The 11,856-nt window shown below is 51.5% G+C and overlaps 5 protein-coding genes across 5 annotated transcripts, besides 1 other annotated feature; 3 read left to right on the top strand and 2 right to left on the bottom strand.

The window, feature by feature from the left end:
* Positions 1-11,856: part of a sequence feature (contig 1.139 1..347029(1)) that runs on past both edges of the window.
* ANIA_08028 (alpha/beta fold hydrolase) lies at positions 238-1,471 on the bottom strand (the record flags this gene model as incomplete). The annotated part of the gene is made up of 2 exons (XM_676205.2): positions 1,132-1,471; positions 238-1,074 (listed from the first exon to the last, which is right to left on the bottom strand). The coding sequence occupies exons 1-2, from the start codon at positions 1,297-1,299 to the stop codon at positions 238-240; spliced, it is 1,005 nt and encodes a 334-aa protein (XP_681297.1). The 5' UTR covers positions 1,300-1,471.
* On the top strand, positions 2,628-4,467 carry ANIA_08027 (glycosyltransferase family 2 protein; the record flags this gene model as incomplete). Its single annotated transcript, XM_676204.1, has 3 exons — positions 2,628-3,110; positions 3,155-3,389; positions 3,434-4,467. 3 exons carry the CDS (start codon positions 2,628-2,630, stop codon positions 4,465-4,467), a joined length of 1,752 nt encoding a protein of 583 aa, XP_681296.1.
* On the top strand, positions 6,099-7,893 carry ANIA_08026 (uncharacterized protein). The gene is made up of 5 exons (XM_676203.2): positions 6,099-6,243; positions 6,298-6,559; positions 6,606-6,797; positions 6,846-7,234; positions 7,286-7,893. Exons 1-5 carry the CDS (start codon positions 6,145-6,147, stop codon positions 7,700-7,702), a joined length of 1,359 nt encoding a protein of 452 aa, XP_681295.1. The 5' UTR covers positions 6,099-6,144; the 3' UTR covers positions 7,703-7,893.
* ANIA_08025 (alpha/beta hydrolase) lies at positions 8,784-10,107 on the bottom strand (the record flags this gene model as incomplete). The annotated part of the gene is made up of 2 exons (XM_676202.1): positions 8,784-9,694; positions 9,762-10,107. The coding sequence occupies 2 exons, from the start codon at positions 10,105-10,107 to the stop codon at positions 8,784-8,786; spliced, it is 1,257 nt and encodes a 418-aa protein (XP_681294.1).
* ANIA_08024 (carbon-nitrogen hydrolase family protein) lies at positions 10,311-11,413 on the top strand (the record flags this gene model as incomplete). Its single annotated transcript, XM_676201.1, has 4 exons — positions 10,311-10,346; positions 10,395-10,483; positions 10,546-10,991; positions 11,073-11,413. The coding sequence occupies 4 exons, from the start codon at positions 10,311-10,313 to the stop codon at positions 11,411-11,413; spliced, it is 912 nt and encodes a 303-aa protein (XP_681293.1).

Here is an 11,856-nt window from a genome sequence, read left to right as displayed (position 1 = left end):
TACCTTCGTAGTATGAAAGAGTATGTAAGATTATGTATTGTCTGGGCCTGGTCGGCGGTATACAGCCTGACGGCTGAGTGCGTACCAACGCATTCTGACCGCATAATTCCACGCCTTTCATCCCTGCAGACAGTGCATTGTAACGAACTATGTCCAGACGCCAGAGCCCCTAACCAGGGGTAAGCCTACCAAATGAATCGATAGAAAATAGTAGGGAGGAATAGTATATTTGAAAATCTAATTGCATCGCTGCGCAAGCTCATGCACCAGCTGGTTGAATTCGCTCTCCTTCTCCCATGGCAGCATGTGCCCACTCCCCTCCCACACTTTATACAGTATCCCCTCGCCGATCTCCTTATTCAGCAGCTCGCCGTGGTGGAATGTCAACATCCGGTCCACCGTCCCATGCAGGACTGCAATCCTCTCCCTCCCGACTTTATCGCCCAGCTCCTTCAACTGCGCCGCCGACTTGTGGTGGAAATTGCACGCAACAATCTGCATTAGGAACCCCTTCTTCGTGAACCCTTCGGTATCCTCGAGCTTACGCAACCGGCCGGCCGCGAACCGGTCACGCCTCGTCGGGAAGTTCTTCTCGGGATCATCATACTCGTCGTCAGGCTGAGCTAGGAAATCATCGGGAAACAGCGAACGCGCTAACCGGTTCAATTCGTGGTCGATGTTGCGCGGGATGAACATCTCTGCGCGCTCGCGCAGATTCTCCAAGAACGGAGCCGTCCGTTCGACCCGTGGTGCGGTGCAGCAGAGCGTCAAGCTGGCCAGTCGGTCGGGGATGAGCATCGCGAGTTCCTGGGAGATCATGCCGCCCATGCTTGCGCCGACGACGTTGATGTCTCGTGATGGGGGCGTCGAGAGATCGAGCCAGCCGATACTTGTGAGGAGGTCGATGACATCTTGTGCCATCTCTGATGTCGAATAGTACGAGATCGGCTTGTCGGATTTGCCGACGCCGCGGTTGTCAAAGACCAGCACAGAGTACTTGTCGGCGTGGTCGTGGCCGAAGAACTTGACTTGGCGCTTCCAGTCGCTGTGGGCGGCCATCAGGCCCATGATGAACTGGTAGGTACGTTAGTCCCGCCCTAAATCTCAACAATAGGCAGTCACGTCACGCACCACAAGTTTTATAGGACCGTGGCCATGGATCTGGTAGTACAGATTGATAGGGCCGGCGCGGCGCTTCTGAGCGACGAGCGCTGTGCCAGCAGTTGTTGGTGACAGTTTCCAGTCAAGGTGTTTGTAGGCTGGGTGGGCGACAACCTCAGCTGCTGTCAGGTAGGCCATCTTGAGCACTCTTTCCAAGGGTTACGTGAAGAATGAAAGGCGTTGCTGAGCGAGACAAAAGCTGGAACCTTGGAAATCTGGCCCAGGGCATGCGACCGTTGAAGGCTGGGCTGGTCGGGGCCGAGGCTGATAAGAGCCTGCTTGTGATTTGTCGATTCTGGGCACAATTCCCCATCACGTAATCTCAGTCAAGTACACTCAATTCAACATTTGATATAGCTTCATATCCCAGAAGTCTTCAAAAACGCGAGATCTCAGCCAAGAGCTTACACTGACCTCAATCTTGTCGACTTGGCCATGCGAGCCCCGCTGCTCAACAATCTCCTGTGATCGGCGACCAACCCTCGAACACAAGCATCATTGACATATGGGTGTCGTTTTCGCAACTTCGAGCAAGTGCGGTTCCTGATTATTCTGATTATCTGAGCCTGATCTTGCACTACAGCCAAGGGCCATCTCGACCAGCGTAGACAAGTCAGTCTGCGCGCAATGTCGTTGTTTTGTGCAGACATTGGGTCAAGGCCAGATTAGAGTGCTCGCCCTGGCTTTAACCTGCCTGAGCCAGGGTCAAGCATCCTTGATAATCAAATAAGGGAGAGTTTAAACAACGCCAACTCACAAACGACGCTGGGACAATGGGCGTCGGTTCGACCACGCAACTCTTGTAGCGTTTCTATTGGACGCAAAATGGACCAATCAGAGATGCCATAGGGAAAACGCGGGCGATCGACCATAACCTAGTAGCATACCCATCACTGCTACTATGCGAGTCACTGCTGTGGCACTCAATTACTGTGAAGTGATCGCGGAGGCTGATAGCCCCTGCAAATCTGACGCAGAAAAATCAATTACAGTGAGCGACCTTATAAGATAGTGCCCTATACGACCTACTGCAGTTCATTGACAGTGCGTTTGTATAGGCACAAGGGTTTGAAGGTGACGGCTCTTGGTAGTATAGGGATCAGCAGCCACGTTTCTTGCATACGTCCAAGCTCAATGGACGAAACTGGCCCTGGCCTGGCAATTAAGGTTGCAATTGCTGATCACCAAGTTTCGGCGGGACAAAGATGCTCATACCAGGAACCCGACTCAGGGGAGCCGAACGGATTGGATGGCCATTTGCGCCCCTCGAGACATCATGCTGTTGGGCTTTCCCGTATGAGTGGTCACTTGAGCAGCTGCAAGATGGTTATAATTCTGTATGCTGGTAGATACAAAAATTGGCCAAATGGATCAATTCCACAGGCTTCTGCCTCGAGTCCATAAACGCTGTAAATCCTGTCTTTCGTAGTACATGTCTACTGCTCTTCTCTTGCAAGACATTCACCATGTTTGTTCAGTGGGCAACTCGATGCTTGCCGGGCTTTAGTATCCTCGCTCTGCTCGTTCTCCTGCTGAGTACAAGCGATGCTATGCCAGGGCCATGGAGAGACCCGGCAAAGGACAAGTCTGACAGCCCTGAACTCAATCTAGCGCAGAAAATATTCATCTTGTACTCAATCTTAGTACATCTGAATACCCTTCTCTTCACTGGCCGTCTCTCGTGGGCCTTGTCGTACGCCTTCGCCGAGACATCCAAGGTGCTCAAACGGCGAGACCACTCGCTGAGCGGTGCTTGGAAACAAAGCGGCCCTCATGATGACCCATTTTCAACGGCGTTGAACAAGAAATCTCCTCGAGTTTCTGTTGCAGAGGTTGCAGAAGAAGTCACTCACGCCATTATCATCCCCAACTATAATGAGGACATCGACACTCTGCGAGAGACGCTCAACGTCCTCGCCCGCCATCCACGAGCACGATCACAGTATGAGGTAGGAACTAGCCCGAGCGTTCAGGCAACGGGCTGACAGATTAGATATACCTGGCCATGGAGCAAAAGGAGGTCTGCGCTGCCGAAAAGGCCGAGAAGCTGGTGTTCTCGTTCGAGAAGTCTTTCGCTCTCATACAGCCGACCTTTCATCCAACAGGACTTCCGTCTGAAATAGCAGGGAAGAGCTCCAACGTCGCCTTCGCTGCACGCCATATTGCACAGATCCACCAAGCAGAGCTCGAGGCAGGTACCTGCGACGTGATCATCACTGTCATGGATGGTAAGTAGGCCTGGCGAATCATTGACCCTTGCTAACTTCACCAGCCGACACAAACCTCTGGCAAGACTACTTCACTGAGATTCGACGCCTGCACTACGCCCATCCCACCACGTCAAACCGCACCCTCTACTCTTGCCCCATAATCTTCGACCGCAATTCCAATGACAGCCCTATTCTGGTCCGCTGCGCCGACCTTCTTTGGAGCTTTGCCGGGCTTTCGACCATGTACCCCGGCTCAACAGTATCGATTCCAACGTCCGTATATTCGCTCCCACTCACTCTCGCATCCACCGTTGGTGGCTGGGACAGCGATCCCACCTCCATCGGCGAGGATATGCATATGATGCTCAAGTGCTATTTCGAAACGAACGGCGACCTTGTCTCGCAGGTGGTTCACGCCCCGGCCAGCCAGTGCAATGTCTCCAGCGAGATCACCAGACCAGGACTGCGCCGGAAGCTGGATACCTGTGTTGCGCGGTACCGGCAGGCATTACGGCATATGTGGGGGGCTCTAGACACGGGGTTTGCGGCAAGAAACACCCTTCGCTCGGTAAAGTCTAGTGACTGGCGCTGTCTGCTTCTCAGACCAAGACATCTTGGTCTCATGCATCTCCTCTGGGAAGCGCATTTCCTTCCTTGTCACTTTACAATCCTTCTACTCTTCTCCATGATCTATGAGCAAAAGGCCCGGTATACGGCACCGCATATGGCAACCGCGCTGCACCCCGCCATAACATTCACATTCACACTTACAGCTTTTATACGGGCGTTATCGTTTATCTGGATGAATATCTGCATCTCGCTATATAACAGATGGTATAAGCTTTGCTTGGATACACGCAAACAAGACACTCAACTCAACAGTTTCAGTGTAAACACTGGACTTTCAGAAGGCTCAGGCTTCTCAGACCGCACACCCTGGTACCGCCTCACATTCCTTCTTGAGCGAATTGCCTTCCCAGTTGCAGGGACAGTATTCGGAGCTGTCCCAACAATTCATGCCGTCTTTATGCATTTCCGGACAGACAGGCTGGTGTATCGGGTTAGTAAGAAGCCAGCCTTTGTGGTGGCGGTCTGACTGGGTAATTTTCTGTTTGGGTATTACAAACCATCAACCCACAGCTTGATATGTGTTTAGGACATCAACGATACCTTTAATGATGGAATCTTCGTGCTTAGCAAGCCACCAACTAAACCATTCTAGCCTCCGTTGGCTTTGAAAAGAATCCGCCTACATCTAGATAGATAGGTAGGCAGATAGCAGCTTCATGCTCGGCTCGGATACTTGCATTTGTTTGTCCACGGTCTCAGGCTTCCAGCCACCATCTGTTACAGGCGATACTACCTCGTCCTCCAAGCTAAGTAAAAATGCATTGGATGCAACATCGCCCTGTGAGCAGTGCCTCCTTGCATCCGTTGCCATGCTACTATGTACTGTACTCAGCCACACCTCAGGTCCAGACAGTAGGGCTGCATTGCATGAATAATTAGGCTGCCTGATTAATGTCAGGGGCACTGCACCCCTTGCGTATTAATCACTGGACGGATCCCCATTAATATCATGCTCATTACTAACAGATAAGACGCAATGATCATACGAAGGACACACCAGTGGCGCTCAGGAGCCTTACTCTATGGCCTTACTCTATGGCCTTGCTCTATGCTTGACTAGGAAGTTGCTCCATGTACGGTCCAGGGGACCAGCTCTGTACCAGCCAGTATTGTAATCCCTTGCCCGTCTGATTATATGCAATTGACCTCGCGACTGTCCGGCTTTACCAGGTCTTGTGGGTTAGTTTGGCCTCGCCTAAACATGAACAAAGTGGACAATGATTAGAATAATTAAACCTACTCTCTATGGAGTAGTCAAGCCGTGTCTGGTCTCTTCAGTAGGTTCTTCTTGTACCAGGGTGCAAGTCCAAGCCCGTAGTTACCTAGTCTGGTACAGCTGACGCATGAGCTATAGAGCTGCTGCCCATCAGCTGCCGGTAGACATCGACTGACAAAGGTGATGAGCTTAAGACTTCAAACTAGCCCTTCAGCTCTTGGCGTTTCATTTCAGCCACTCTTTGAGGAACGAAGTCTGAACTCGCTAGCCAGACAGTGAATTCATTTCGTCTTGTGGGAAAGGCATCATGTCATATGTTGCTCTGCTATTTCAAAACTCGTACGCGACTTCGCGGCGCAGTATGCCCAACAATATGACAACGGTTCTGAGTAATGCGTATAAAAGGTTCAGTCTTTCGAAGATGACGCATAGAACCCTCTCTTCGACCAATTCAGGCGGCGTCAAGCATCCGTTTAGAACATCCATGCGGGAGTGAGACAGCGGTAAGCTCTGCCCACAATCATCTGCTGTCCAATGCTGTCATGATTGATACAAATCTTGCACGTATTCTGCCGCAGAGGTCTCTCCGCAACAGAAGTAGTAGCTTGCTGGATTATCGTGACGTATGTTACATCGAGATGCCCCGCCGTCCAGCATAAGTCTCGTTAAGCCCTCCGCATTTTGATGCCCGGGTCTCCAGATTGCACAAAAAGGAAGTTCGAGGCGATCATGTAAACGCGGGGTGTTATCGGTGGCGGACCCACGTCTTGGGAATAGTGGCGACCTTGCCTAATTGGGAAATATATGGGGCTTGCCCAGATACCCTAGTGTTACCCGGGCCGGTGGTCGCGAGGAGTTTTTCATATCTTAGCCCACTATCAGCCAGTCCAGTTTCTGCCTTGAGCCTGCAGTGTATGATCTTGCACAATGGAGAAGGAATACCCCGACGACAGTCTTGATAAGGCTCCTATCAGAGAGGATGCGGTCTTTGGTGAAATCAGAGAAGGCGGCGTCAACTACCGCGATGTAAGTGGCCCATGGTCGTTTTGAATAAGATTGACCTAATCAAGTCGTGGTCAGGTTGGCTGGAAGGGAACGACAGCCTTGATGATGAAGGCCCAGCTGGGGCTGGGCGTTCTGTCTATCCCCCAGGTCTTCGACACAGTCGGCCTCATACCGGGGATCCTTATTGTGTTGGCGATTTCTGGAATGACCGGCTGGTCAAACTGGATGGTGGGCGTCTTCAAGAGGCGCCATCCAGAGGTGTACGGAATCGATGATGTTGGGAGGATGCTATTTGGCCGGATTGGCTTCGAAGTGCTGGGTGCGGCGTATACCTTGCGTGAGTGATATTCGCCATACGCTCTTTTACTTGCTAATGTTCCCAGTTTGGATTTTTGTCTCGGGATCTGGCATGTTGAGCGTGTCAATCGCCCTCAACGCCCTCTCCTCGCACGCCATCTGCACTGCAATCTTTGTGGCCATTGCCGCTGTTGTCGGGTTTGGGCTTTCGAGTATCCAGACCCTCGCCAAAATGAGCTGGCTTGCATGGGTAGGTACCGCCTGTATCATTGTTGCGGGTGAGTGCTCTACTACTCTTTGTAGTTCTCTTTCCTGACCGGTCCCAGTGTCCACGGTAACAATTGCCGTCGGAGTCCAAGGCCATCCTCCCGCAATCGACGGCGTCGTACCCGAGGCTGACTACAAGCTGTTCAACAGCCCCAGCTTTGCTGAAGCCATGGCCGCGGTCTCGACGGTGTGCTTGAGCTACGCCGGAACGCCGGCGTTCTTCAACATTGCAGCCGAGATGAAAGACCCTAGGCTCTACACTCGGGCCCTTGCAATCTCCCACTCAATCATTACGGTCATCTACATCGTGTGTGGGACGGTCGTGTACTACTACTGCGGTTCTCATGTTGCATCGCCAGCGCTGGGCTCGGCAGGGGCGCTGATCAAGAAGATCTGTTACGGTATCGCCCTGCCCGGCCTGGTCGTTTCCATGGTCCTCCTCCTTCATGTAAAGTCCTCTCCCTCTTCGAATGAAAGCACGCTTCGCTGACTCTCCCAGCTACCCGCTAAACAGATCTTCGTCCGCATGCTCCGCGGCTCTAAACATCTCACATCCCACACGCTGATCCATTGGGTAGCCTGGTTGGGGTCGACCTTCGCTGTTGCTCTGATTGCCTACATAATCGCGAGCGGCATCCCAGTTTTTAGTAGCCTTGTCTCGTTCGTGGGCGCCCTGTTCGGAACACCGATGTGCTTCCAGCCTTTTGGGTGTATGTGGCTATATGATAACTGGGGCTCTGGGACGTCGGGTAAGCCACTAAGCTGGTGGTTCAAGGTCTGCTGGAGCAGTTTCATGGTTCTTGCCGGGTGTCTCTTGACTATTGCAGGGACGTACGGGTCTATTGTTGGTATTATCGATTCTTATAACGCCTCCGGGGGTTCAAGTGCATGGTCTTGTGCCAACAATGATGTCTAGCGCGGCAGAAGAGGGCAATGCCGCGTTTGAAGTTGGGCATTTGGCAGATATCAGGTGGGGACCTGTTGGCTCTTGCTGCCTTGGATCTTGTAGAATACGGCTGAGATAGACCATAAAATTGGGATATCCATGTCTTGAATATGTATGCAGGGGCGCTCGAGAGACGCGAGTCCTGAAGAACGAGCGCAAATAGCCAATGCAGCAATACAGGAAGAAAGCCAGCCGCATTTAGACGGCATCAGCAGAGAACACCCATAGCCCACTTGGCCTTTTTCCCATTCCCCGGCTCCATTATGTTCATTTCATCTGCCGGCTTTCTGGTCGGCAAAGCTTCGTATTATCTCTGACGCATTATCTCGATTGCCTATCTTTGCAGAGCCAGTGAAGGATTCTCTTGACTCCTGACATGCTAACCACATATCCTGGTGTTGAAACATCAGAATTCTTCAAATAGTTTGCATACGGCCATCAGCTTTTAACGACTCTCTGTGTGAAGTACCTAATACTGGTCTGTATTATAAGGTTCTATCCATCTCACTGCTCTGTCCACCAGACAATGGGCGTTTCTCCCATATTCTAATCGTGAGTTACAGGCCTAGAGATGGCCTGACGTCGTGGCTAGACTAGATTTTCTGTAACATATCAGCGTGCTCAATAAACTCTTTCCCGTTCATCTGCAGTCGATGCTCCGAATCTGATGTTGAACTTCTGTGGGTATCTAAGGTGGTTATTCTACTATGCTCCTTGAGTCGCGGTAGAGATGACGACTGTTGAGCTCAGCAGCTCTTCTAAATATAGGATATGGTTGGTACTATACGTTCTTTCCGACGTTCTAGCATAGCAGCACAGACTTGGTGGTAAGGCAATGGTTGGATTCTAGCTCTTGTTGACGTTGCTCGAGCACGTACCGTGCTATTACTCTTACATGGCGCACTCGCTGTCCTTTGGTAGCAATCTTCGCTCTTGTACTAGCGATAGTACTACGGGGGGTATATGTGTCAACCTGTTCCTTTATTCCCAATCTACAGCATGATCCTCTAATTGTCTCTTTAGCCACCCGCTGACACGCTGGGGAGTCCAATCAAAGCTTAGGCCGTCTAGAAACCCCCAAGTGTTTCTCCCATTGCTTGTCAACCTGGACCCTCTCTTCCTGCGGAACGGCCCGCCAAGCGTCTTGATATCTCTTCACTCTCGCCTCCCACTGCGACAGTCTGGAATGAACAAAGTCTCCAGTAGCCCGCGCACTCTCCTTCGCAAGCTCCATGGGCACTAAATGACCGGCCGGCAAAACAACCTCTTCCACTGCGCCAGCCTTTACACCGCCGCTCCCACCCAAACCTGTTCCCGTGATCTCCATCTTCTCCCTCCGCGCCTCTGGAGTTGACAGTTCAGACTTCCCACCGAAGATATAGAGAACAGGCGGCTTGAGTTCGGGTAACCGGCGGAACATCAGCACCGGCTCTGGGCGGTAGAAAGGGTAATCTTCGTCAATATCGTCTGGGTGCATATCTTCTTTTGGATCTCCACAACGAAGACCAGAGCGCTCGTCTATATACGAGGGACGGCAATAAAAGAACAGCTCTTGTGCTTTGGTTGTCGTCAACGTCACCGCTCCCGGTCCATCCCGATCCGTTATAGGATACAGGAGCGTAGGGAGCTCGCGAAGTCCATACTGCGTCCATTTTTCAAGAACTCTCTTATCCCATGCTTGGTAGAACGGGTTAGAATTGAATTTTTGCACTGCTTCCGCGCGAGACCGCCAGAGATCCCGTCTATAGATGGATGCCTGTGCGAACTTCAATCCCACGTTTGAGCGCGTTATAGTCGGGTCAACTAAAACTAATGCGCTGAATAGGGACGGGTGCATAAGCGAGAGGTGGGCTAGTTGCATCCCGCCCATGCTGTGCCCAACTCCAACAATTGGCTGGCGGATTTCGCCCCGGAACTGGGTTATCATCGAGAAGAGATCGCGCGCATGGTCGTGCCAGTCGGCTAGATGCTAGTCAGTCTTGGTACTCCTTATGACTCAACTGAGAGAAAACAAGGAGGATAGACGGACGATCATCCCCCAGAATCCCCTCATTCATGATACCACTCTGTCCTTGTTGCATAACGTCCGCGATCCAGATGGATCTGATGCGGCGATTGTGGCTTCGCAGTCGTTCGTATATATCGTCCCACAGAGGCTCATACAGCTCCTTTGGGAAGCCATTTGCTTGCGCCCCGATCAAGGTGACATCACCATCTTTTGGATCTGGATTATCAAGCGGAATGTACTGCTTTACGGCAAGTCTGAGCTCATTTTCGTGGCCTGGTTTGACTGCGCCCAGGCGCTCTCGAATATGATGAGCCCGGACTGTGTGCTCGATTACTCGGAAATGCGACATATGTTTACGAATTGACATTATTGGGCGCTTGAAAGCTCGGGTGCGTATTGGACTGCCGAGCATCACTGATATATGAAAGTATGACGGGGGAGAGAGTGAGGAGTGAGTATTATGTCAGATATAGATCGGGCTAAACCCCGCCCCGCCGAAAACGCCGAGGCTCATTATTCCGTAGTCAGTCCCGCCCCTGTTTAATTGCTTTGAGTACACAACCAACCATTATGCCCCGCGTCGCTGTCATTCAGTGGTCAATTAAGGTATATACCTAAATCTCTGTATACTGATCTTGGCGCTAACTGCGGTAGAACCTCGCTGTGGAACACAACCACGCGACGGCATGCGAATACATTCGCTCTGCCGCTGCACAGGGCGCTGAGCTGGCAGTGTTACCTGAGTATGCCGTCAACCCATTTCCAATCTAGCCAAATAAAGAAGCATGTTCTAACATGGAGGAAGATACCACCTCTTTGGCTGGGCACCAGAAGACCCGCTCTTCGCTACGTATGCCTCCCAAACATCAAAGTACCTGCAGGCTTACCAGTCCCTCGCCAAAGAGCTGAACATCTCCATTGTCCCGGGCACATTAGTGGAGAAGCATCCTCACCCGGAGCAAAACTCCTCTGAACCTGTAGAGGGTAGGGACGGAGATCAAGACGCCTATGTCCTCTATAACACAGCATACTTCATCTCCAACACTGGCGCCATCCTCGGCCGGTACCGGAAGAAAAACATCTGGCATCCCGAGCGGGAGTATTTGACTTCGTCTGCGATGGAACGGCATGAGGTCTTTGATACGCCGATAGGGAAGGTTGGATTGCTGATTTGCTGGGACTTGGCCTTCCCTGAGGCGTTCCGCGAACTAATATCTGCCGGGGCGGAAATTGTGGTTGTGCCCACTTATTGTATGACCCCTTTCACGATTTACTCACTGTACCTTTTATGTACTTGCATCGCTTGTGACAGAAGAAACTAACGAGTCATAGGGGGTCGCTACGATGCCAACCCCGCAGCACTCAAACACAACCCAAACTCGGAAGCGCTCTTCCTCGACTCCGTGCTTACAGCGCGGTGCTTCGAGAATACTTGCGCCGTTATCTTCGCCAATGTTGCCGGCGAAGAACAGTTCCTGGGTATGTCGCGGGTTGTTCTCCCCGTCGTTGGGCCGGTCGCGAAGATGGGAAATGAGGAGGGGGTGTTGGTTGCAGAACTGGATATGGACCTTGTCAAGATTGCTGAGGAGAATTATAGGGTCCGAATGGACTTAGGGAGGGAAGGATGGTATTACTCTTATCGGCATTCGCAGGGTAAATTGGAGGGTCCGTGAGGTAAGAGTGGGTGACTAGCGGCTCAATTGCTGATGGTATAAGAGTATTCTATGGACACCGTTTGGTCTGAATAGCCTATTACTAGATATATCCACCTATCATGGCTTGTCTCGGGCATATTGCCCAGTCTTCAGTCCAGCAGTTTATTCCAAGTTCGGGATATAGCCAACCTAGGCAATCATTCTGTCACAAAGGGCAACATACTTCAAACCAGACTGTAGGATCGTGCTGCTCTGCCCCATTGAAAGCGAAACATAACACGTACCGGAGCCTATGCCGGTCTGATTTCTAACCTGAGCCAGATTTCATCAGCTAACCCAGGTCCAACCATATATACTTACTTCTACACACGCCTCAAGCATTAGCTCTTCCAAATGGAGCCTTTGGGCCTCGTGTACATATACAACTTTAACCCAAAGCCACGTTGCACTTGCTCTTAGCC

This window comes from Aspergillus nidulans, chromosome II, assembly GCF_000011425.1.
Source record: "Aspergillus nidulans FGSC A4 chromosome II".
In the NCBI taxonomy this organism is placed as follows: domain Eukaryota; kingdom Fungi; phylum Ascomycota; class Eurotiomycetes; order Eurotiales; family Aspergillaceae; genus Aspergillus; species Aspergillus nidulans.
The sequence above is the reverse complement of the archived record's forward strand: the minus strand, read 5'-3'. Positions and strand labels throughout refer to the sequence as shown.

What these genes read in the sequence shown, in the direction of transcription:
- ANIA_08026 (XM_676203.2), top strand. Translation starts at nt 6,145, where the DNA reads ATGGAGAAGGAATACCCCGACGACAGTCTTGATAAGGCTCCTATCAGA. An exon ending in GCGGCGTCAACTACCGCGAT is followed by an intron (nt 6,244 to 6,297) that starts GTAAGTGGCCCA and finishes AGTCGTGGTCAG; the next exon opens with GTTGGCTGGAAGGGAACGAC. An exon ending in CCATGGTCCTCCTCCTTCAT is followed by an intron (nt 7,235 to 7,285) that starts GTAAAGTCCTCT and finishes TGACTCTCCCAG; the next exon opens with CTACCCGCTAAACAGATCTT.